Below are 22,359 nucleotides of genomic sequence, written 5' to 3' on the forward strand. Positions count from 1 at the left end.
GCGTGATGGCTCTGGGGGCCGCCCGGGGCAGAGCACCCCAGGGGCCCCCAAACAGCCCCATCGCGCTCCGCGGCACCCCCGGGGCACCGCGCTCCTCCCCGCCCCGCCGCCCCGTCCCCTCCCGGCTGAGCGGTGGGTGCCCGGAGCGGCGGGAGCGGGCACGGCACGGGGGGCGCGGTGCCCTTCCGCAAAATGCCCAAATACCGACATTTCGCCCGGTTTCGGGAGCCGCGGCTCGGCCTCACAGCCTGTCGCCGTGTGGGGGGGAGTGTCCCCGGGAGTGTCACCCAGGTGCCCGCCTGCACCCCGAATCCAGCCCCCAGCATGGTGGGTCCCACCCGGGGAACGGTGGGCCTTGGAGAGCCCCCAGTGGAGTTCTGGGTGACCCCGGCGGTTTGGGGGTGACCCTGGGCCAGCCCCGGGGTGCCCAGTTCTGGGTGACCCCGGGAGTTTGGGGGGTCTCTGCGTGGCTCCAGGGTGCCTGGTTGTGAGTGTCCAGCAGCGGCAGGGTGCCCCGTTTGGGGGGTTCTGGGTGGGCAGGTGACCAGGGACACCCGGGTCGGGGTGTCTGAGTGGTCCCAGCGCACCCAGTTTGGGGTGGCTGCATGGTTCGGGATGGCCCCAGTGCACCCAGTTCAGGTGGCCCTATGGTGTGGCCATGGGTGCGGGGAGAGGCGAGAGCTGCCCCAGGCGGGGGGGGCGAGCCCATTTCCTGCACCCCCCCTGCCGTGTCACTGCTCCTGGGGACCCCGGGGTGCAGAACGGTCCCCAAGGCGGGGGAAGCGTTGGGTGAGCTTTATTGCTGATGCAGTGGCCGCAGTCGTACAAATTGCGAACGAGGCTTCACGCTGGGAAGGCGTGGGGGGGTGGGGCAGGGGGTTGGAGGGACATCATGTGGCCCCCAAAACCCATTTCAGGGGGAGGCAACATCCCTGCCCAGCCCCATGCCCACGGGTGGAGGTGTGGGCAGGGCTGCTGGTGGCACTGGCAGCCACGCCACCCCCTTGCTCTTGTGTCCCCCCCGCCCCCCTGGGGGAAAATTTTGTTTCCACATGGGGGGCAGGTGGCGCGGTCAGGTGTGGGGGCAGGAAGGTGGTGGGTCAAGAGAAGGGACCCGACCCCTCCCAAACCTAAATTGGGCTGAAAAGCCAAAATTCAAAAACGCTCCTGGATGGGCCGGGCTGCAGCATAAAGCGCCCTGGCGGCTCCGGCGGTCCCCAAGCACGGCTGCAGGGGTGCACGCGGTGCCCCAGACCCCCTGCTCTAGCCCTGGCTCCACCTCCTGCCCCGTCTCCCCAGTGGCCCCATCCCCCCTCTCTTCCCAGCCGCTCCCTTCTCCAATGCCCCCCCCAATTCCTCCCGACATTGAGCCTCCACCCTGTGAGCCGGGACCCTACCCGCCGTGCCTGCACCCTGTAACTCTCCCGGCCACCCAGAGACCCCGTGGGGAGGCAAGCCGTGACGATGGCCTGGCTGTTCCCTGCCCCTCCGAAAAGTGAGGCTGGGAGGGTGCCTCCACTTGCCGCAGGCTGGACCACCTTGGTGGCCCTGCCGGCAAGCCGGGATGGAGGGTGCCAATCTCCGTCGGTGCACTCCGAGGGGAGTTTCCCATAAGGATCAGCTCTGCAGCCCCCTCTTCTATCCTTGGCGTCTCCAGGCGGCCGGACAGAGCAGGGCACGGTGCTGGCAAAAGAAAGAGCTTGAAGGCTTCACAACCGTAAAAATAATAAATACGTCTTCCTCCCGCACCGCATCAAATGACCGTGCTGGCCCTCCTCGGGCCCGGCCCTTCCTCCGTCCATCCCAGAGAGATCGCTGCTTCTCGGTGTCGGTCACTGCAGGGTCCCAAAGGGCTTGTCATGGAAACAGTCACGAGAAAGGCGAGTGTCCTGGGGTCTGCCACGTTGGGCTGCGGGAGGAAAGCCGTCCCGCTCCCTACTGCAGCAGCTTCGGTACCTCCACCTGCCGGAGAAGACACCCCGTTACTGGGGGGAGCAGGGAGCAATGAAAGGGGATGCTGGAACGGCCCGGGGGCCCTGTGCAGACCCACCGCGGTGGAGCTGGGCCCCTCTTTCCGTTGCTGCTGGGGCCGCTCAGTGCTCCAGGGACGTCTCTTCCTCTTGGCCAGGCTGGTTGTCCCCACTCTCCAGCTTGTGGGCAGCCCGGCCAAGGACACAAACCATCTGGGGTGAGTGAGATGTTTCAAGGCATCATGCTGGGACCAATGTTGGAGACACAGCCTCTCCGGCCACCCTGGGCTACGTCCCACCCCCAGGGGTGCGGGCTCAGCCACGCCAACGTGGCAGCAAGAGCTCGGTGAGCCGCTGCCTTTGAAGACCCGCTGCCTGTGTGCTCTTGCCTGCTGGGACACCGGTCCACGTGGGTGCGTGTGAGCCTCCCTCGCTGCGGCTAAGCACCGCTCCTTTTTTCATGAGGAAGTCCTGGATTTCCATCCCCTGGGGTTATAGGTTACAGCTGGCTTCTTCCTTGTGTCCCAAACCCTGGAGCCAAACCTGACTGCTGGAATGAGGTGGATCTGCCCACCCCAGGCGCTCTGCCAAACGATGGATCTGCCCCTTTCATGCTTTCTGCCCAGGGATGAATCTTCTGTTGGATGCTCTGCCAAGGTATGGATCTGCTGGCCCCACCTGCTCTGCAAGGGATGGTGCAAAAGGATGGATCTGCCCAGCCCGTGTGCTCAGGAAAGGATGGATCTGCCCCTGCTATGTGCTCTGCGCAGGGGTTGGGACCACGGACACCCCGCTCTGTACCCTGCACTGTAGAAGGACAGCCCTCACCTCTCCACTACCCAAGTGACAACAGACGTGACCTCAGATCTCAGCCCACAGACTAACCCCGTGGGTGGACCCCACCGCAGCCCTGCACTTGCCTTCTTGAGCTGTTTGAGGTTGCTGGAGCGGATAGCCGCCAGGAGCTGGTCCCGCGAGTTCTTCTCCTGAACTGGCAGCACTCGGTCTCCCAACTTCCTCTGCGTGGCCGGGGAGAGTGAGTTCCTCAGGTTCTCGTTGATCAGCGGTGGGGCGAGCGGAGGAGGAGGTGGGGGCGGTGCGGCGGGCACCCCCCCTTTCTTGGGGGAGCTCTTGGGGGAAGCCTTGGGGGATGGCTGTGGGGATGGCTTGGGGGACCCCTTCGGCAGGGCTCCAGGCTTGGGCACCTCCAGGAGGTCTTTCTTCTCCCCACGCTCCTGTGCCAGTTTCTGCTCCTGGAGGCGTTTCTGCCTCTGTTTGTCCATGTTTCGGCTCAGCAGGTTGGTGACAGTCATACGTGGTCCGGCCAGCTCAAAGTGGTAGCCCAGCTTCAGGAGCGTGGTGTTTTCCTTCAGGAGTTTCGCGATCTCCATCTCTGTCTTCCCCCCGCAGATGTGCCGCTGGTTGTGGAAACGCAGCTCCGTCAGCGTGTTGTTCTGCAAAAGCGCCCGGAAAATGGCCAGGATGCCCTTGCCTGTGATGTGGTTGGAGTCCAGGTTGATGCTTGTCAGCACCTTGTTGGACTTCAGCATGATGGCGATGGCGAAGGCCACGTGGTCATCGGCACGGGTGTTGGCCAAGGCGAACAGCTTGACCACGGTGTTGAACTCCAGGGCCTCGGTGAAGCGCACCAGGGTCTCGTTGTTGATGCAGTCCGAATTGTTCACGTTTACTTCGGTGACCTCGGCATCGTTGTTCTTCACCTTCTCAATGAGCTCATCGAAAATGCTGGAGGCTTCGTCATCCTTGGCCTGATCCGAGGAGCTGCCAGTGGTGGGCTTGGAAGGGCTGCTCTCGGCTGCCACCTTGGCCTCCTGTTTCTCCTCCACTGCCTTTTCTGCCTCTGGCTGGGATTTCTCCTTCTCATCTGCCTTTGATTTTTTCAAAGCTGAACTCTTTTCCTCTTCTTTTTTGTCTTTTTCTTTCTTATCTTCTCCTTTTGTGTCTTTTTCTGTCTGTTTCTTTGATCCTAAACTCTTCTCTCCCTCCTTTTTGTCCTTCCCTGTGTCCTTCTTCAATGCTGAACCCTTTTCTTCTTCCTTTTTCTCCTTCCCTGTCTCCTTCTTTGCTGCTGGGCCCTTCTCTTCTTCCTTTTTATCCTTCCCTGCATCTTTCTTCAACACTGAGCCCTTCTCTTCCTCCTTTTTATCCTTGCCTGCATCCTTCTTTAATGCTGAGCCCTTCTCTTCCTCCTTTTTGTCCTTCCCCATGTCCTTCTTCAACACTGAACTCTTCTCTTCCTCCTTTTTGTCCTTCCCCATCAGTTTTTTCTCCATGGCCTTGACTTTATCATTGATAGCCTTCTCCTCTTTGGTCTTGGTCTCAGCCTCAGCTTTAACTTTTGGGTCTGTTTTCTGAACACCTTCTTCCTTTTTAGAGTCTTTCCCCACTTTTGTATCTCGTTTCCGGGCCAGGTCTTTGGAAGGAGCTTCCTTTCCCTTTTCTTCTTCATTCTTGGCTCCCTTATTCTTCTCGCTCGATCTGCTTTCCTAACAAGAGAAAAACACCAAGGTTTTACAGAGGCAGGTGCCTTCGACCTCCATACTCACTACCCCAATCTCCTCATCACCAACTCTGCACCTCTGTCACACAGGAGCAACCACAGGGCCCCACGGGGCAGCACCACAGCTGGGGAAGATGCACAGGAGGATGCAGGACAGTCTGGTCTCAGGAAGGTCTTAGACTATGCCTATGAGGGATGAGCTGCCCTAAACCAGGCATTTATGATAGAAACCTGGTGAAAGCATCATGCGGGGTCCCTGGAAGGCAACGGGGAGGTGCCATGGGGGAGGACAAGGACAGCTAGCATCGGGTCTGTGCCATGGCAGGGGACAGACTCGTGGCCAGGACTCTTCAGGGAGGTAAGCGGCCTGCTCCAAATCGTGATGGTTTAGCCCTGAATACAGGCCAGAGACTCCTCCATCTCACCCGAGCGATTTACCACTGCATGTTCACAGACTGCACCCTGTGGCTGGGCTTTGGAACAGGAAAGTTTAACCCAGCTGAGGTCCCCGGTCCAGGGTAGGGTTCAGCGTCCGCATGCCCCAAATGTAGGCAGAGCCTGCAGGATCCGGGCCTGATGAGGTCACACTGCAGCTCTCCAAGGCATCTCTGGTCTCCTTCTGCCTCCAGTCCCTTCCCAAAGGCCTCCAGAGGTCTGTGGGATGCCCTCCTTCATCCCCAATGAACAGACGATAACCTAAAAAGTTGTAGGATGCACGTACCTTAGCAGACTGGGCTGTCTGACCCCTTCCTATCATACTTCCTGAGAGTTATCCTCTTTTTAATCACCTTTTGCTATCCTCTTTATAATCACCTTTTGTTATCTTCTTTTTAATCACCTTTTTAACCAGGGACGGATCTAGTGCCTGTGCCTCTGTGAACCCCAGGTGCTTTCCCAGCTTTCCTAAATGGTTTCCAGCTGGATGCTCTGCAGCTTTGCCCAGTCCAGAGCCCAACACCCTTCCCGTGCTGGCCTGGACTTCTGTGCAAGCAGGGGAGCAGCCACAGCCGGTAACACAGGTGACACTGCTGATCCAGCAGTCACACCCAATGCTGGGCTCTCTGAAATGGGCCTCCTTTAACATGAGTTTGCATTTTTGAGCTCCCTGCAGAAAACCAAGGAAATGGGGACACAGCGTTCATTGCTTTGTAACGCACAGTGTTTTCCCAGCACATCTTCTTCCAGTGTCCAAAGGCATCACAGGAGGGAAGAGCTTAACGGGGGTGGTCTTGTGAAAGTATGCAGATTTTGCTGCATGCATTGGGCAAAGCAGTGTCACTGCAGCTGGCACCCCTTTCCCTGCCCCTGGGATCTCCCTGTCTCTGTGCCAAGAAGTCATGCAGCAGTGCCCTGGACCACCTGAGTTTCTTCTTTTATCTCCAATTCAGCCAAGATGCCTTCTCATTCCTTAGTGGGCTGGCAAGCATCAGTGCTTTCATTTTGTCTACCTCCTTGTATATTCACTCTTTGAAAGCAATTTTTGCCTTTGCTTTTATGATTATCACAATGGCACTGTTGTGTTTGTGGGACTTTGATGGGCAGGAGGAGCTTAGTCTGGCTTTTGGCTCTCCAATGCTGACCTTCAGGCAGCGACTACCTCCTCCCTGCATGCAGAGGGATGCAACCCCAAGGGTTGATGGCTATTTTCTTATAAACTACCTCTGGCAGCAAAGGATTTTCTTCTTTCCCTTCATGCCTTAGGGCCATCTGATCATTTGCCTCTTGTCAGTTGAACTCCCTTTTCACATAATTTTTGGTACTTTTGTCAAGCACCAGAACCTCACGCTTGGCACAGCCTGTCCTGTGCTTTGCTGCTGACCACAACCAGCACTGGCAGCTCCAGGACACAACAAATGCCTCATTGCAGCCTTCATCCACGGCTGATGGGGCTGGGAAGAGTCTCCCATCAGCATTGTTATGACATATTCTGCTTCGGCAACCAAAACCTTTGATGGCAGCTCAGTGCACACAGCCTTCCAGGCTGTTTGGTTTTCTTATGGCACCATATTTGCTTCCTCATGTGTCTGGAGAGATGCAGGCACAGGACCAAGGCTTTCTTATAGCAATGCAGTAAGAGCAGGGCACTGGGGCAGGATTCATCTCCCCGAACATTGGATATGAGACACCTCCACTCCCAATGGAGAGGAGCCAATGCTATGAACAGATAACTGAAGGCAGATGAACCCCTGACACTGGGACCAAGTTTGCTGTACAGAGGAGGATCCTACTGTAAAGTCTACATCGGGGTTTGGCAGTTTAAACCTCCTTCTCCCTGCTCTGCAGCTGGGGAGTGTGCATCTCCTGCCCATCGTGGCTAGCCAGGCTTTGGCAGCACAGCTCAGCTCCGCGTGCCAGCCAGCACCATGGGGTTTCTGTCTGGAGATGAGCAGAGGGTGACATGCTGAGACACTGCTAGCTGGGAGCCCAGCTGCAGAGCCATGGTTAGGTCAGGCTCCAATCTACAGCTGCAGGATTAATCTGAGCATCCTCAGCTTGACCACAGTGATGCTGCTGACCTGACAGCAATGCTGGCTCCAGGAGGAGGAAGCACCAAGGCGAGAGGGTGGCAAAGTGAATGTCATCTTTGCCAGGGGGACTTTAGAACTTCAGGGAAAGGAGGAAGAAAGATGCCTCTAGGAGATGCAGCTGTGATGCCTTTATGAGCTCCCCGGACCCTCTCAGGACTAGGACAGCACCGTGGCTTCACCCAGTGTCTTGAACCCCTAAATCAGAGTCCAGACACCCTGGTCTCTGCAGCCAGGGCTGGCCTCCTTCTCCTCCAGATGATGCCCTGGCTGCAGTGTCTTCCCCAGCCCAGAGCCTCGTGGTACCCATGCTGGGCAGAGTGCGGCTCTGCCTTTCCAGCATGCAGTACTGCTGGCCCTCAGGGACTGCTTTTTTGTGGGAAGAACTGGCCTGGCTGTGAGCGGGGCAGCCACGGGGACTGTTTGTACCTGGCGTATAAACAGATGCCATCTGGGACGAGAGAGCTGTTTGTTTAGTTAAGAGATTTCTTGGCTCCCCCATGCAGACCTAAACAGGCAGCAGAAAGGCATATGCCAGACCCCCACAGAGCCTGTCTGTCTGCCCACACAACCCCTCACTGCTGGAAACCCCAAGGATCAGGGATGGGGCTCCCAGAGGTGTCCTGATGCCAGCATCCCCTGTCCTGGGGGCTGCAGGGAGCAGATGATGCCACCTCCTCTGGCACTGAGCCGGTGGCCCTTCTCACCAAGACTTGCCCTGTTCCCAGGGCTGGGATGGTGCAAGGATGCTCAGTGAGATCCTGAAGCACCTCAGTGAAGGAAGAGCCATGTCTGCCCCGGCAGGAGGCTGGGCAGGAGGTGTGTGTGGGGTGAAGACTCTCCTGCTTCGCTCTGTTCCCCCACACCCATGCCCAATGGTGCCTTTCAAAGGTGTTTGGGGATGTCCCAGGTTGGAGGTTTCTTGCAGGTTTCTGCGAGAAAAGGCAGTTGCTCTCCCCCAGGGTTCTACAGCCCTTTTGTGTCCACAGGCTGAGCACTCCTCGAGTCAGAGCCAGCAGCCTCATCTCCACACCAACTGCCCCAAAAAGCCTTCTCCTTCCCAGCCTGAGCTCACACAACTTGACAGTGGGGAGCCCTGAGTCCCCCCTAAGTTCCCTGAGCCTAAGCAGAGCAAGGCTTTGGCCAGGAATGAGCAGATCTTGGAGAAATGGAGGAAAACCCTGGAAAGAAGGATCTGCAACATCTCCCATGCTCAGAGAAGGCAATGGATTTCTCCAAACAAGATGAAACTAGAGCAAGATGCACAGCAAAGCTGTTATGGCAAGTGCTGGGAATGTCTTGTTACCACATCATTAGTGCCGTTCTCATCAAAGCTTCCACCCATGGCTGTTTTGCCATGTGTCCAGGTGCTGTGGCGTGGGGCAGGTCTGTGGAAGGAAGGCACTGGAGCCAGACAGTAGGACGTGGAAAAGGAGCTAGGGGAAAAGGACCCAGCTGTGCCCCTGTGCAGGGGAAAAAGGGAAGGCAACGGATGCGCAGTGACTGGCTGTGGGTGTCTCTGCCACCACGGGTAGTGTTTATGGGATCATGCGCATCCAGAAAATTTGGGATGTGCTGGAAGGATCCTGTCAAAGATCTGCAAGTTATTGCAGAAAGTGCTGGCTGGTAGCAAGACGTAAGAAGTGTTCAAGCTGTTTAATTTAATGCAGAGCTGCCTTGATCATGGCATTCCTGTCCGCACTGGGGAAGGCCCTCTGCAAGTGTCCAGCTCCATCATCATCAGCAGAATGGGAGGAATCAGGAGCAAAAAATTCCAGGCAAGAAATGAGATCTGTTTCAAGCCAAGAGTCACTCTTACCCATCTGCCACTGCCTGCACGAGACTCTCCATCCCTTGGTAGAGATTGGCGACATCTCTAAAGCCAGGTCAGAAGCTGCTCTTGGCCCTGCCCAAGGCCATGTTTGTGCCCAGGAGCGAGTGTGCCTTCATCCCCTCCTGCCTTTGCACCCATCCCCGGACTCTGTATGTCCCATCACTCCAGCTCCACAGCAGGTGCCAGCCCCAGGTGGTGACACCAGCCCAAGCTCTGCTCACTGGTGACGGTGCAGAAGTCCTCACCTTTGGGCTGGAAATGAAGCACATTGGTCCAGCTCTTGGAGCTCGGCAGAGGAACTGTGTGGCAGGATGATGCAGAAGAGGAGAGGGAAATGCATCCTTTCCCCTGGTCTTGAAACTCTGGCTGTACCCGCAGCCACCAGCACACCTTCTGCTGCAGCCCAGGCCACCAGCCAGGCTGCCTCCATCTGCAGCAGCCAGCACCAGCCCTGTACCCTCTCCATTGCCATCTTGAGTCCTGCCTGCTCGTCCTCCACTGTGCTGACATATTTACCTTGGATACCTAGAAACCAGGGCCGCTGCACCCCCTCCTGTGCTATTCCCTCTGCTGCGAGCACGATTATTAGGGGAATATTTTTACACAGCGTGTCAGACCTTTAAAAATAAGCCTAATGAAAACAGCCTGGTACTTGGCTGATTAATCACCAGTGTTTTGATGAACTGAAATGCCTTCCCGTTTCCTCTAAATAGACTAAAATGAGCATTGCCATTGCTTGTTAGCATTTGTAACCCTCAAACCCACTCAGATGTTTCCTTAAAAGGCAAAGGAGACTGGGAACTTCTTGCCTGGAATCTGAGTGTTTGCAGCACCGCTCCCGACGCTGAGCAAGGGATGGGGCTGGGGATGGAGCAGCTGGCCGAGTCAGGGATGGGTGAGAGTGGAGCGGAGAAGAGGGGCTGCCGAGATCTAGTGTGGGTGGTGGGGATGTGAGGGTGGAGCGAGGTTCTCGCCTCCTGCCCTGAAAGCCCTACAGCTCATTTTGGGGTAGAAAATAGCTGCTTGGGTGGTAGGTATTGATCTGGCTGTTTGCTCAGCACAGTCACCCCAGCTGGTCACCCCGCTGTGCCCATAAGCAGGCTTCTAAGTGAAAGGGGAACATGCTGCAGAGGAGAGGAAAGGATGGGTTACCCAGGGACTCGCAAAACCTGTACCCAAGCTGGAGGGAAGGGGCACTTTGTGGCCTGGCTGCTGCTGTTAGGTCAGTCCCTGGCAGAAGGGTCATATAGAAATGCATTTGTAGAAGAAATGTTTTGTCTTTGGAAGGGGCCAGCTTTCATCAGCCTCCAGTTATTTTCAGAGGTATGTCCTGGGAAGAGTCTCTCATGGCCCAGATTACCAGGCGGAACATATTGCCCCACCACGCCGGCCATGTGCTTGGCTCAGCTAAAGAACAAGATGTAAGGATGGAAGCCTTGGGGTGCACATGCTGCCGAGCAGCTCTGTGATGGCTCTGGGGAGCTGTGCCCCATCTGTGTTCAAGGAGGGCTTGGCTGAAAGGGAGAAGCCAGAAGAGTCCAGGATGGCTCCTCTGTGAGGGTCACTGCTGGAGGCACGTGGCAGACTGCACCCCAGGAGGAAACAGGACTGTCAGCAAAAGATCTCGGTGCCAACCTGGCACCTGCAGTTCATGTTAAAATGGATCCAGAAATAGTGAACTCAACCTGCAGGCTTGACACTGACTCGGTCTCTAATGTCACCATCGCCTGCAGCTCTGGTGGCCTCTGGAAGCCAACTGTGAAATATCATTCCCCAGCTGTGAGACACCACCCCCAGCTGATATGAGAGCATCATGAGCACAAGAGGGGAAGCTTGAGCCAGGATCAGGCCCACCCCAACCATCAGCACTGCTGGAAAATCTGGGGTTAGCTCCAACGTGGCTGATGGCTCCAGCTGCTGCTCGCTGTGGGTGGCAGTGGGGACACAGGCTTCACACACACCCAAGCAGAGGGGCACGGTCCTTGCCTGCGCACAGCTAATGGGACGTCTGTTCTTGAGGAATATAAGAGGAAAACATGGAACAAAGCCAGAGGCAAGTGTTGGCGCCTTCAGAAACTGCCCGCATGTGGAAATGACACCTATTTAGCAAAGTCAGTTGAGCTGCATGTCCACTTGTAGGCACAAATCTTGTGCCTACACTCTTGTGAGCACCAAGGAGTTATCACCGCTTGCAAGCAAACTGCCCTACACCGGTGCACGGCCCTCCTAAACCAAGACACAGACATCTGTGGAAGAACAACTGGATCAGCTGAACTTAATTAATCCAGGAATGATTTCAGCCACATGGGGTCATTTCTGCATGTGCACTGCAGCCCACTGGAGCCCATGAGTCTTCCTGCGACTCACTGCCTCCCTCCTCTGCAGCAACTCCACCAGCAGAGCCGTTTTGGCATGCTGGCTGCATGGCACATGGCTTTTGCCACCAACAGACTCTCCACCTGGAGCCGTGTTCCTTGCAACACAACCAGAATCCCTCCCTGGCATAATATAGCCCTCCTGCAGCTAACAGGACATTTTCCAGTTCATCTCTTGGCAGGCGTGGCTTAGGCAACAGGTACCCACTAGCAAAGCTCCATCGGTTCCATGCAAATCCTGAGTGACGGGGGGGGGCTTTTGGAGGTGGGAGAGCAGGGAAGTGGGGAAGAACTGGGGATGAGGGGAGACTTCTGAGAGACAGAGGGACAGTCCACCAAAAGCTGTTGGTCAGCTGGGGTCTCCCAGACCAGACGGGCAAGGGAAGGAAGCTGGGTTTGGTTATTTGAAGAAGGGGGTTTAGGCCCAATTATGAATCCATAATTAACGAGCCAATCTGGTATCACTGCCTGAGGGGTTTCACTCTGTCCTACACATGCTACCGAGTCCTACAAAGGTCTCCAGAGCTGCCACGAGACTCTGAGATTGAACCCACAGCTCTAACATTGGGCATCTGCATCATCCTTTGGAGTCACTTACCTAGTTGTGTGGGCTCTAAAGGAGCCCCGGTATCCCCCCTGTCCTGCCCAGATACCCCAAATCCCAGCCAGAGACTGTGAGCGAGGCACCAGCACCCCACCACCCCTCAGCGTGACTGTAGGTGAAGGCGGCTGAGGAGGCTGGGCACAACCCATGTGAGAGCTCCCAGGGGACAGGGATGTCCTCCAAGGCTGTCCCACTGCATGGAGAAGTCCATTGAGGTAGCCAGTGGGCAAAGGCAGGTTGTTTTGCACTTGATGTTCCTTGGTATTTGGGTACCCACTGCCATTACGCTCTAGGCATGTGAGAAGGTTGCTGGAGCCAAGCTAAACCACAACAACCTGGCCAAGCTGCTCCTTTCCTCCATTCCTTGGCCAGTTTTGAGTAACTCAGGGACAACTCTGAGCCAAGGACATTCCTGGAGAAAATGCTGTGTCCTTGGCCGAGTCCTGAGAGCTACTAAACCTGGATTGCCAGAGACCACTGGAGGAAGTGGGATCGTGAGGCTTCTGCTGACCCTGCTTGCCCAGGACAGCCAACTTCAGGTCTATGCGGCAGCCACCCACTCACAAGGGGATCTGGCATTGCTCTACCTGCAGCAGTGCCATGGCAACCCTCCTGGTCCTTAGCTAAGAGCAAACATCATGGGCCAGGGTCATGAGATACCCTGCTCGCACCCCCCGTACACCCCGCAGAGCTCTGGCACCGACAGGCTCCCTGGTAGGACCATTCCCAGGCAGCAAAAGAGTTTCTCTCTTGGCACATTTGGGTTCTTTTGGCATTAAGCAAGGGTGAAAGGACCTTGGCTTCCAGCACTAGGATACATGCAGACCTAGCATGACCCCCTGGCCATGCTCTATGTGCTAAAACCCAGAGCGATGTAAACAACTTCTTGCCCTGTCCTGCCTCAGCTATTACTCTGTTATTTTAACGAGGAACTCAGTTATTCCCCTTCTCTTCTGCTCAGACCTTTCTGACCCCAAATATCACTGTGTCTTTGCACTTCCCAGGCCAATGTTTTTAAAAACAACCTCCTTCTGAGATGCAGTGCTGTTCTCCAGAGACTGGACAACTTCTGGCCCTGACTTTTGTCTTGCTTTGCCTTCATTGCTGAATTAAGTCCGATAACAAACATTTCAACTGGGTTTCCTTTAATAGAATAGCTCTAGCCCTTCCACAGCGACACGCAGCCATTTCCCAGAAAGCCCTTAAAGCTGCTGGATACTCTGCAAATGGAAACTTTTGCTTCTCTAACAAAATCTGTTTTTAGAAGTTGGGGTTTTTCTTTTCTATCCATTGTATTCCCTGCCCCTTCTTCTGGCATTGCCATGGCTGAACTGGATATTCCCAAGGTAAGACCTTTTCTCTGATTGCCTCCTCTTCAGCACAGGTTGCAAAGGGCAGTAAACATCAGTGATTCACACCACGGCCACCTCAAGGCTGGATTTCTGCCCGGCACATTTTCTGTGGGCAGCGCATGCAGAGCATTCCTCAGATTTTTAGGAACAGAAGAACTGCAATTCAGCCCTAGTGAGTCTTAAATCCTATCTCCCGTCCTCTTGTGTCATGGGGGCTGGATGCTTGAGAAGCAGGACTCTGGCTCCCAGCCTTCTGGGACTACATGGAAAGCATCTCCAGGCCCCTTGCTGGTGCACGTCTCCCATGGGTCACATCGGCTAGCCCATGGGACCATCACAGACACCCCATGGCATCACTGGTGGCCATGGGCAGCCACTGTAGGAAGAAGAATCAAGGTCTTTGAAGCAGGTGAGATAAGCCCCAGCCCCAGGTGCCTACCTGCCAAAATCAGAGTGCTGGTTTGCTAGTCAAAACTCTTAAATAGCTTATGAGAAACAGGAGCACTGGCTCCTTGGGTTCCTACACCACGTGGGTGCCGTAGCCCAGAACACAGCACTTAATGAGATAAAGCAGGGTTTGCCAGGAGTCACGATCTCTAGTTCTTAGAAACTGAAGGTCTTCCCTGAAAGGAAGCAAACTGCAGCTCTCTTTCTGCTGTGGGCAGCTCTCTGTGTGGGTGCTGGTTCCCATGCTGGGCATGTCCACATTCTGCCATGGAGACAGAACTTCTCAGAGCCCTCAGCAGCATCCAGCAGGTCTCGGTGTAAATCCTGGCTGAAATATTGTGTCTCAGCCCTGGGCTACCCAACCCAACGTCAACGGGCTGCAATGCACCAGAACACCTCTGTGACCTCAGGCTGTCACCTCTCCGACCTCAGGCTGTCACCTCTCCTGTTGCATTTCTGCAGCTCTTGTTCCTGTCTGTTTTCAACCTTGTTTGCACCATGATCTGGGCAGAGGAAAGGACTGAGCAGGACTCCTGTCACTTCACAGTGTGGCTGGTCCACCGCGGTTGCCTCTATCTACACCATGACTTCAAAACAAGTGCCCTGATACCTCCTTCCCTGCGAAGTGAGATCCTCTTGCTCCATCAGGCTGCGATTCCCACCATGGCAAAGGGTGGGCTTGAGTGACATGACTGGTTAATCCCAGCGTCCTGCTGGGAGCTGAGTCACCGAGACCATTTTAGCATGCAAATGATGTCATAACACTGCAAAAGAAAGCGATACGTAAAGGATCCCAGCTCTTTTCCTCCTCTGTATGTCTATTTATCAGCTCAACATAAACAGATAATAAACCTCCTGGGCAGCTCGGGCCATATAAGCTAAACACTCCAAGCATTTCCATGGATTTATCTGCATCCCAGTTGTGGTTTATGTAAATATAGAACTCAGCTTTTCAGTCTTTTTTTTTTTTCAGACTGACTAGAAATTCAGCGTTTCTTCCTGCTTGTGCCCTTAGATGGGCTACGTATCTCCCAGACAGAGAACGTGCCTTTGGCGTGACCTACGAGTTGCTGGGAACGCTTTGTGCTGCCACTCGCCCTGCTCACAGCAAAACAAGATTTCTGCCACCATTTTCCAATTGCGTTACAAAAACATCGATCTGGCCGTGAGATTCCTTCTCACATGGTTTGTTCAGGAATACAGTTCAAACCTGGGTGCGTTGCCACCTCACTTGCTTCAGCTGTTCTCAACACTGCAGATCCTTCAGTTACTTGTCATGGGATCATTCCTGCTTCTCTTTTTGCCTTGGAGGTCTGTTTTATTGTCTGTTGCTGGCTGACAGCTTTCGCTTCCGATACTCATTCTTCTCGTTACAGGGTTGATACATTTTCAGAAATGAAGAATGAAACATTTGAGCGCACACAGTGGCTGTTTTCATTTCTGAACAAGGAAAGGTGACAAATAAAAGGTTTCTCCTGGATAAGCTCTTCTGCAGCAGGCTGGAGAAGCCACAAAGCAGAGCCCGTCTGTGGCCTCCTTTAAGGATCAAATAGGATTGACTCAGTACCTTTGGTTTCTTTCAAAATGTATGACTATTTTGGATATCCCTGGCTATCATCTACAGGAGTAATGTAAAGACCAGGGAGCTGCCAGCTCCACTCCCACTCTGTGTGTTGGTGGAAGGACCCACACCTTTGTCCCCTGCCCACCCTGGCATGAGCCGGGAGCTGCTGGAGAAGCACCAGGAGGAAGGATGCCCCAGTGTCACCCACCCCTTACATCTCTTTTGGAGGCCAGGAGCTGGGCAGAATAACAACATGTTCTGATGAGGGAAAAGCAGGCACCCAGGCTGCTAGAGACCTGCCCAGGACATGGTTAAAAGAAAGGCAAGAGCTAGGAATTGGTGAAGGCTCTTGGAAGAGAGAAGGAACAGTCTTGGCATATCGACAGAACTGGCTGATAAACAGAAAAGCAGAGTTTAAACACATATGTGTTAGTCACAGACTGGTAAAATGCTTAAAGAATGATACAACCACTTCTTTTCCCTTGTTTGCAATTTCCCTTGAGTCTGTCCCAGCTATTTAAAAGTGGAGCTTGTTTTTCCTCCAGATATTTTCACGAAAAGATGACAAGCTTTGAGCATTAATAAGAAATTTAAATACTAACTTGTTTTTCTGTCATGTCAAAGAAGGGCTTGTTGGTAGGGATCTTCACTTTTCATGGTATCTCCCTCCACATATAGCCACCAGTAACTAGATTAAATACCATGCAGCAGCAAGCACCAAGCCTACATGCACACACCCCAGTAAGTTAGAAAGGAAGGCAGGACTTTTTACAAGACTTTCCCAAGGAGCTTTGTAATCCTTATCCATGACAATAGGACCTGCTGCCCTCTGGCACCAGCATCCTTCAAATATGCTGCATTTGGATTAATTGAACTCCTTCCAAGGTCACTGCTTTTTCCCTCAGCATCAAAACCCGGCCATAAGGAACGCAGTCCCACCACTCACTGTCAGCTGTATGCAGCCTATAGCGAAGAGTGCTTGGGGACACAAGGATGTCCCCAAGAGCACCAGCCCAGGCAAAGCAGCCTGCAGGGATAAGGATGCATGGACCTGGAACAGGGAGTGTGTCTTGCCTGAGCAGGACTGCAGGTGGGAGTGGGACATCCGAGAGGACAGGGAAAGGTGTTGGAAGACACTTGCCTGAGCCACCTCAACTTCTCCCGTGGGAAGGGTGCTCAACCTTCAGGAGCCAAAAATACAGGGACCATCTGCACTGTGCACAGCTGGCCCTGGCTGGCATCCAATGTCTCTTATGCAGAACCTTCTCCTCCAAGAAGCTGGTCCCTAGACTTACATGGAAAGAGACATCCACCATGTGTGCAAGCATCTTGCTAAAAGAAGTGGTTTTGTGGCGCTGCAATGAATCCCCTCCATCAGCAGGATAATGCCCCTGCATGCAATTTCCCTGCATTTTCCCAGCCATCCATGCTTGAAGCAGCATGAAATCAGTGCAGCCCCGTTGGGAGGCAGGACTGGGGACTCTGATGAGACTAGGACATCCAGGTGTCCTCTCCTTACAGGTGAAGTTGAGGGAAGGATGCTCCATCCATTCCCAGGGAAGACAGTGGTGCTGGAGAAGGAGAGCACAAGGAGGGGCTGCCTCTGCCACCAGGTGCTCAGTGTTTTTGAACCACCTGGGCCCTGCGGTGAGGCCAGGTGGGAATCCAAGGAGAGCCAAGAACAGCAGCAGGTGGATTTTGTGGCATGTTTTGAAAAGTAAAACCTCCTGCTGTGGATAGGGCAACTGCTAAGGAGTGCTTATCCACCAAACCACCTGGTCCCATGGTACGCACGGTTCACATGGCACAGTGGTCCTTCCCACGGGCTAGCACTTCTCAGCCAGGTCCCTCCTGGCAAAGGTACCCCTGAGGGGTTTTAGGAGTGACTGAATGCCAATGGGAAAGATGTGAGTATCTCCAGGGTGTATATATATATATGCATAGGTACTGCTTTTTAAAGAAGGTGTCACCAACAGCAGAGGAAGAACCGGACAAAACCAGAGTTGCTTTCACAAAACCCATCTCCTCATACAGCTCAGCTGTCAGAGAAACCCGTCCCGCTGAGACACCAACAAGGAGCCCCTATCCCCTGGCCCAAACAGCTTTTCCTCTTCTAAAGAGAAATCCCAGGCATGATACAAAGATTTCAAGTGATACCAAGTCAGCCATGCCACCAGCTAAATCACCCTTTGGTTAATGCCACTGCTTCAACTTTACGGCATGTTTCTAAACTGAATTTCTCTCTCATTATGTCTTTGCCCGCTACAGTAAAGAGCCATGAGCTATTGGAAATCATCTCTTCATTTATCTGCTTGTGAATATTAGTTTAACTTTGGCTCCTGTGATACCTGGAGCTACAAGAAAGCCTTGTTGAGTGCATCCGAAGAGAGGCACTGTCCCAAGCCCCACTGTTGAACTGGGGTATACTTTCACTCACTGGCAATACAAAATGAAGATCAATTAATTAATGCATCACCAAGATGTGAATTTGACTCACCAGTGCAGAGAAGTTAGGGCAAAGCTCATATCTATTTTGGGCTGTTTATCAACTGCTTCCTAGTTACCCAAGTTTGCCCTTTTCATCGCTAAGAAGACATGTTATTACGTAGTTACAATATTTCTAAATATACTCCCTCCTCCCAATATTTAGAAGGGAATGGGGGTGCCTGGAGCCAGTCCAAGAACAGAGCAATGACTGCAAGAACTGTGAGATGGGCAGAGCTGAACCTTTCCCTTTAGAATACCTTATTTTGCACTTTGGAGAAATTCCTGCACAACCCAGCTAACAGACAACATCCCAGCAGCTACTGCACAAAGAGGGGGCAAAGGAGGTAGGGAAGAACAGGATGGAGGAGGAAAAATAGGTGGGGAGACAGAAGTGCAGCAGCTTGGGTCAGCATGCTGCCGGCCCTGTGCAGATGCTGCCCCGGTCCTGGTCCTGGCAGGCTGCGGGGAGCTGGAGCAGCCATTGCACCGTAGGGGCTGCGACCCAGTCACCTCCCAGCTTTACGTAATGAGTTTTAGGAATAACGATACAGCCCGAGGTGCCACTGCAGAACTGGACTAGGAACTCCTTAATATCTTCTACCCTCAGTGCCTTTGTGCAAGGCAGCTACAGACCTATAACCTCTCTGTGGTTCAAGGACAAGAATCTAACCTCCTGTCCCGCCCTACTGAAGAGACATCACAGACACAGGATAACATCTTCCAGATGTTCAGAGGGCCAGTCCCACTGGAAGGACCTCCCATTCCTTCCCTGCCCTCGTGCCCGCGCTTCCCTCCCGTGCTCACATCTCTGCTTCTTGCTTGCAAAGGTTTTGCTCGACGCATTTATTCAGGGCTGCCAGGCACTGCGTGGTTTTGTGATGCACAATGCTGGGAGCCATCAAGGGAGAGGGGCAGGGATGGACATCGAAGGGGTGATGCCTGCACTTGGCTGGGGGAATGCCATCTCCCATGGGTGTGCAGCCACAACGCTTATGTTGGTGGGCACAAATGCTTTGCTGCCTGCTGCAATGTGAAATCCACGGATATGAGAGAGGGATTTGCCATCAGAGGCCTCAGTGCTCTGAGCAGCCAGGTGAAAGCTCGGGAGCCACCTGGGATGCTCTGGATGGCTCCGTGTTCTCACTCCATCCTGCAGCAAAACACCGCCCTGCAGTTTCCTCGGACGGAGGGAACCATTGGCTTCCTGGGCTGGTTGCTGCGATTGCTTCTGTGGTCCGATGATCCCATCCCATCCCATCCCATCGCCCCATGGTGGAGCAAAGGCCCTGCTCCACCACCATCATGGGCTGACATGCTAGCGCTCCGAGCTGGCATTTTCTAGGTGCTAATCCCAGGTCCTAACAATGCCAAGGAGGAAGGGGTGGAGGATATTTTTTTCTTGGCCTCCAGGGATTGAAATAGAAGAAGAAAGTCAGTTCTGCCATATCCAGTTACTGCAATGCAGTCTAACTGGGCCAGTTTCACTGACAAATTTGACCGGCAGCCAACTTGCTTTGTCTTCCACGGCCCGAAGCTACTGAAGTTCAAAGGAGAGCACAAGGACCGCTTTTCTCAGGACCTCAGTTACTGCCCTCCCCGCCAGCCAGAGCTTTACACCCTCTCTTGGGGCACCTCTCCTCCCCGTGCCATACCTTCCACCATCCCAAGTCCTCTCGCACAGCACACAGACACACACACACTCAGGCGCCTTCCAAATAACATAGTGTTTAAACAGACAATTTCCCAGCTCTCTTTTTCAAAAAAAATACAAATTTCCTCCCTTCCTCCTGATTGTGGACACTTGCCTATCCAATTCCCAGTCCACTCTTCTTCCCACGGTTAAAAACAAAATAGCATCACTAGTGATGCCAAACACAAGAGTCCCCCCCCACCTGAAAAAGCAGCTTTTTCAGTGTCAGTTCTCAGCACTGGCTGCAAGCTGGGATCACCTGCAAACCAGTGCAAACCCCTGCAGCATCACTGGGATAACTGGTCCTGCATAACAGCATTTGCTTTTCCAGGCAGGTTTGTCCTGCAGCACCTGCAGTTCCCCACCATGGGGAAATTTTCCACCAGCCCACCGGTGGGAAAATAAACCTAGCACTCTCATAGCGAGGGGCACGGCACTTTCTGTCCCCTAGCCCACGCCAAACACCACATATAGACAGTGAAGACTGCAAGTGCCTTGTCCTCAAAGCCAGAGGAAAGCTCTCAGGCGACAGGCTTGAGGGGAATAATTTAACCCCTTGTTCATATCTCCAAAATAAACCTTTGTTTATTTCTCCCTTAGATGCAATTTTCATTTTTCTCACTGTTTTGTCCCAGGACCCTCCTATAATAAACTCCATAAACATCCAGAAAGAGCTATTTCCAAGTGCTCATGGGCTAGTTAGAGCTCAATTACTCAGCTGGAAGATCCAGGGTACTGCTGGGTGACCTGGAATAGATAAGGAATCAGAGCCAGAGCACTCTGTTAAGAGGGGTATCCACATAAGCCCCTGCTCTGCTTACGCTGCTCATATTCCTCAGCCCTATCCCATCACAGCAGATGCGAATCCAGCCTGGGACATGAAATCTGCCCGTGACCACACAGATAAATAGCTGAAGAGTCTCCTTCTTTCACTTTCTGGCTCAGCTTGCTGTAAAAAACTAGGGAAACCAAATGCTTCCCAGCCTCCCATGCACGAAGCACATACCGAATATTCTTAGTGCAGAGGTTAGTAAATGTTACAGAGAAGTGGGATTGGCTCCCACTACGGCAAGGCACAAAAAGAGGAGAAGGACTGGCATGAAGCTTTCTAGCTCAAACCAAGCTATTAAAGGATTTGCCAGGTGCAGTGAAAGAGATAAATGTACCCAAATCAAAATAAAAGAATGAATTTTAACTGAACAATAAACACAAACCAAATTGCTTGGGGCAAAATCTGCTTCTTGAGGTGATTTCCACAAAGCAGCAAACTTTTTCTATTCCACAAGAACCAGAGACTGTTTAAGCTTTTGCACAAGAAGAACTGAAAGGACCAAGAGTCTGGAGATCTCCAAAGGAAAAAAACAGAGGAAAAAGAAACGCAGGCCACAGGATCGCTGTCACTGCACTGGTCCCTCCAGCCGCCTTCTGGGAGTACCGTCTCTGCTCCCAGCCCTGCCAAAGGATGTTAGAGCAGAGGCAGAGAGAAAATCCCTGGCACCAGCACAGGTTTTGGCTTTGCGAGTAACACCGGGATTTCATGAAATACCTTGTTCCCTCCCAGAGTGCCCGTACCAGCTCCCTGCCTTGCTCCTCTGGTCTCTACATGACAGCTATTCCTCCTTAGCAAGCACAGCACGCCTTTCTCAGGGTTCATGTTTTCCATCTTGTCCCCTGAAACAGCCCAGCAGAGTTCACAGGTATGCCCCTGCATTTCTCACAGAAACAGCTCAAGCGTGGGGAGATGTGACTTACGTCTATCGAGTGTTCCCTCTGAATAAGTTTCCTGGTCTCCTTTTCGCAGTGATTGAGCATTGTGTCGCAGTTTTGCGGGCCAGATGGGGAATTTTCTGTTTGGTTTTTCTGGCCTAGCTCCAGAGGGATGCTTCCATCTGGATCCACCACATCCAGCTCCTTTTCCAGCTCTTCCATCTCCTCCCGAGACAGAGTAGACAACAAACTGTCAATATCTGGATCTTCACTAACTTGTCGCCGATATTTGGCCACTTTGGACATCTTGGCTCGCTGGCGAGACACGGTTGCGGTTGTGTGTGGTACCCAAGGAAAGAGAAAAAAAAAAGAAGCCGAAGCTCCAACACTGCTTCCCCCAGTGGCAGCAGGTGCTGAAGTGTTAAATCTCAGCAGCTCTCAATCGCTGCAGCCTGGGATATAGTAGTTATAAAGAGGGGACACCCCTCGGTCCAAGAGTTGGCCAATAACAGGATCCAACCGCGATTCGGGTGCTGGGAAGCCAATGGAGCCCAGTGGGAGGCGGGGAATGGTGCTATCAGAGGAGCCTGAAACCCGAGGACATTCCAGGGAACCATGCAGAGCTGCATGACCAAATTTAGTCCGGAGCATTTAGCCTTTTAAAGGCAATGGGCCAACCTAGTGAGAAAACATGCAAAAATGCACAAGCTGGCAGGCTGGGGATCTGGGGGGTGGGGGAGGCAGATCCCTAGCATGTGCCCATCAGTGCCGGAGGGCTAATAAAGAGGTCCGCGTGGCTCTGATGTGGGGTGTCTCCTCCGTTACAGGAGGGGAGAGTTTCTGCTGTGACAGTGACAGCTCTTGTCTGAAATCGGCAATAAAGCACCCACCCCGGAGAAAGTTTTCATATTTATACCACTGCTCTCCAGGATCTGCGCAGTTAGCCAAAGCACACAGCCCTTTGGGAAAGAGGTGGTGGGTGGTTATGTTGCTGGTGCAGGCTGGTTTCTTTACGAAGGATGTGCAAAGTCCAGCGCCTTTGAAGCGGGGAGGAAGCAGGCAGCAAGTGCCAGCCCAGCCCGGCGCCTGCTCCTCACTCTGCAAAGTCTGACCCCAGCCCTGTCCCTGGGTTGGTTTATCAGAGCTTCTGCTGATTCCCTGTCCTCTGCAGGGGTGTTTCTGCAGCTGCTCTTCATCACAACACTCCCATTTCCCCTCGCCAAGCCCCAGAGACATCCCTCCTTCTGCACAAACTAAATTCCTGAGTCTCTCCTGCTTCTGGT

At 53.5% G+C, this 22,359-nt stretch overlaps 1 protein-coding gene across 1 annotated transcript; it reads right to left on the minus strand.

The window, feature by feature from the left end:
• Positions 1–780: 780 nt before the first annotated feature.
• On the minus strand, positions 781–21,525 carry LMOD1 (leiomodin 1). The gene is made up of 3 exons (XM_069771963.1): positions 21,122–21,525; positions 2,891–4,477; positions 781–1,962 (listed from the first exon to the last, which is right to left on the minus strand). Exons 1-3 carry the CDS (start codon positions 21,380–21,382, stop codon positions 1,936–1,938), a joined length of 1,875 nt encoding a protein of 624 aa, XP_069628064.1. The 5' UTR covers positions 21,383–21,525; the 3' UTR covers positions 781–1,935.
• Positions 21,526–22,359: the final 834 nt, after the last annotated feature.

This window comes from Haliaeetus albicilla, chromosome 26 (assembly GCF_947461875.1).
Source record: "Haliaeetus albicilla chromosome 26, bHalAlb1.1, whole genome shotgun sequence".
In the NCBI taxonomy this organism is placed as follows: Eukaryota; Metazoa; Chordata; class Aves; order Accipitriformes; family Accipitridae; genus Haliaeetus; species Haliaeetus albicilla.